The 2,059-nt window shown below is 37.1% G+C and overlaps 1 protein-coding gene across 1 annotated transcript in view; it reads left to right on the top strand.

Annotated features, from left to right (window-relative positions):
* Positions 1 to 1,829, top strand: part of LOC111371098 (gibberellin 2-beta-dioxygenase 2-like) — a 5,655-nt gene extending 3,826 nt beyond the window's left edge. The window contains exons 3-4 of the mRNA XM_022993009.1: positions 84 to 429; positions 1,348 to 1,829. Of these exons, the coding sequence (XP_022848777.1) occupies positions 84 to 429; positions 1,348 to 1,614 (613 nt within the window). The 3' untranslated portion in view covers positions 1,615 to 1,829. The remainder of the gene's footprint in view (positions 1 to 83; positions 430 to 1,347) is intronic.
* Positions 1,830 to 2,059: the final 230 nt, after the last annotated feature.

Here is a 2,059-nt window from a genome sequence, read left to right as displayed (position 1 = left end):
AAATGGTATTTTCCTATGATTAATGTCTGAACTCATTAAAAAATGTAATTAACTCAATTTTTTGTGCATTGGATTTGGGACAGCTCTGCAGTGAGGGGTTATGTAGAAGCAGTTAGGAAGTTGGCATGTGAAATATTGGAGCTGATGGAAGTAGGGTTAGGGTCACCTGGCCCCTCTGTACTCAGTAGGCTAATCAGAGACGTTGAATGTGACTCGCTCCTCAGATTCAATCATTATCCAAAGGTTGATGATGGTGCCGCGTCACCCACCTCTATTGGGTTTGGAGAACATACCGACCCTCAGATCTTGACCCTCTTGAGATCCAACGGTGTAGGTGGCCTCCAAATCTCACTGGATGATGGGGTGTGGGTCCCAGTCAACCCCCACCCAGTTTCAGCCTTCTTTATTAATGTTGGTGACGTGTTGCAGGTGGGTCCCATCTTTCTTTTTGGGTTTTTCCTTCGGTCATGCATGGTTATCATAACCATGTCTTTATGAACGATTGAATATATGCACAGATATACATACACAGGCAAACTGCTCCTGGGCCAGCACTGAAACGTGTTGTAATCCAGTTGATGGATGCAACTTTCAGAGTCTCAGTGCATTGAACTGATCTGATAGAATTGACCAGTCTGATCATCTGGAATTCGAGTTGACCCTCCGTTTAGCTTTCGTCCAATGACTAAGCCTCAGAACCTCTTATCTTATGAAGCAACTTTTATTTGGCAAAAATGTTTTATGGGTCAAAATTGCTTTCAAGATTGTGTTCAACATTTTAACTTCTCATGCATGTTGATTACCACTATTTAGAATTTCCGTACAGCCAACCAAATGACAAAAGTCCATACATCAGGTGCGTTTTTGAACCTCATTTTTGGTGTAGAATGCATTTTGTAAGAATATATTGACGGAGAATATATGGTTAAAAAATAAGGAAAATTTTTGAGTTTATGTGTAATATTATTATATTGAAAAAGGGTAAATGAATCATATATGCATATATGAGACTTTTTTTTTTTTAATCAAAATATGTTAAGAGTTAATAGAGTCGATATAATTATCCTCAGATTACCTAATATTACTGTGTATGTATAGAACTATTTAGGGGACCATTTTTTATCCTACAGCATCGAGTTGGTATAGTTTTCACATTTTTAGAGAACCACCACAAATTTGTGTACTTGCACACGTGTATTTCTGATTTCATTTTGCTTATGTCTGAGCTTAATTAGTAACATCATTAAGATAAATAACTTATTACATAGCTTAAGATTCTAAGATTTTGCCTTAATTTGCTGACTAATTTTTGTGGACTAATGTCATGTGATGTGCATTTTCTTGAAGGTTATGACAAATGGAAGGTTTTTGAGTGTAAGACACAGGGTTATGGTGAACTCATACAAGTCTAGAATGTCAATGGCATATTTTACAGCTCCACCCCTTGATGCCACAATAAGTTGCCTACCAGTACTATTAACACCACAGAAACCTCCTCTTTACAGAAGCTTCACCTGGGCTGAGTACAAGAAGGCTGCATATTCGCTACGACTAGGAGATAGCCGTCTTAATCACTTCAAGGCTCGAGTAAATGATGATGAAAATAGTACCTAATTCCCTAAGTGATTTTTCATGGAATTGATTAAAAGATAAGTTTTTTATGATGGTTTTCTGTAGTTGGCTAACCAGTAGTTGTTAGAGTTGGGAATGTAGGTTAGGTTTGGAATGATATGAAAAAGGATTTTAGGGTTTCTGACTTCGCTTGTGTACTCCTATTGTAAGATTGTCAATTATATGTGAATTATTAAGCTAAAAGCTCAACTATGTTATGGAGGAGAGTTTGACACGGGAATGTACTTGCCCGACAATTCGGACCTACATTATCATATTTTGAAATTGAGAATGACTATGAAATTGATCATGGTTATAAAAAAAAAAATCTCACATGATGCATGACAACAAGAAGAATGACGAGTGCACACCAATTTGAACCTACTTGGTTGTGAAAGGCACACTAGTCTTATATATACCCTGATTGAGAAAGTCATCAGCAGATTTT

This window comes from Olea europaea, chromosome 22 (assembly GCF_002742605.1).
Source record: "Olea europaea var. sylvestris chromosome 22, O_europaea_v1, whole genome shotgun sequence".
In the NCBI taxonomy this organism is placed as follows: Eukaryota; Viridiplantae; Streptophyta; class Magnoliopsida; order Lamiales; family Oleaceae; genus Olea; species Olea europaea.
This window is presented reverse-complemented; position numbering and strand designations above follow the sequence as displayed.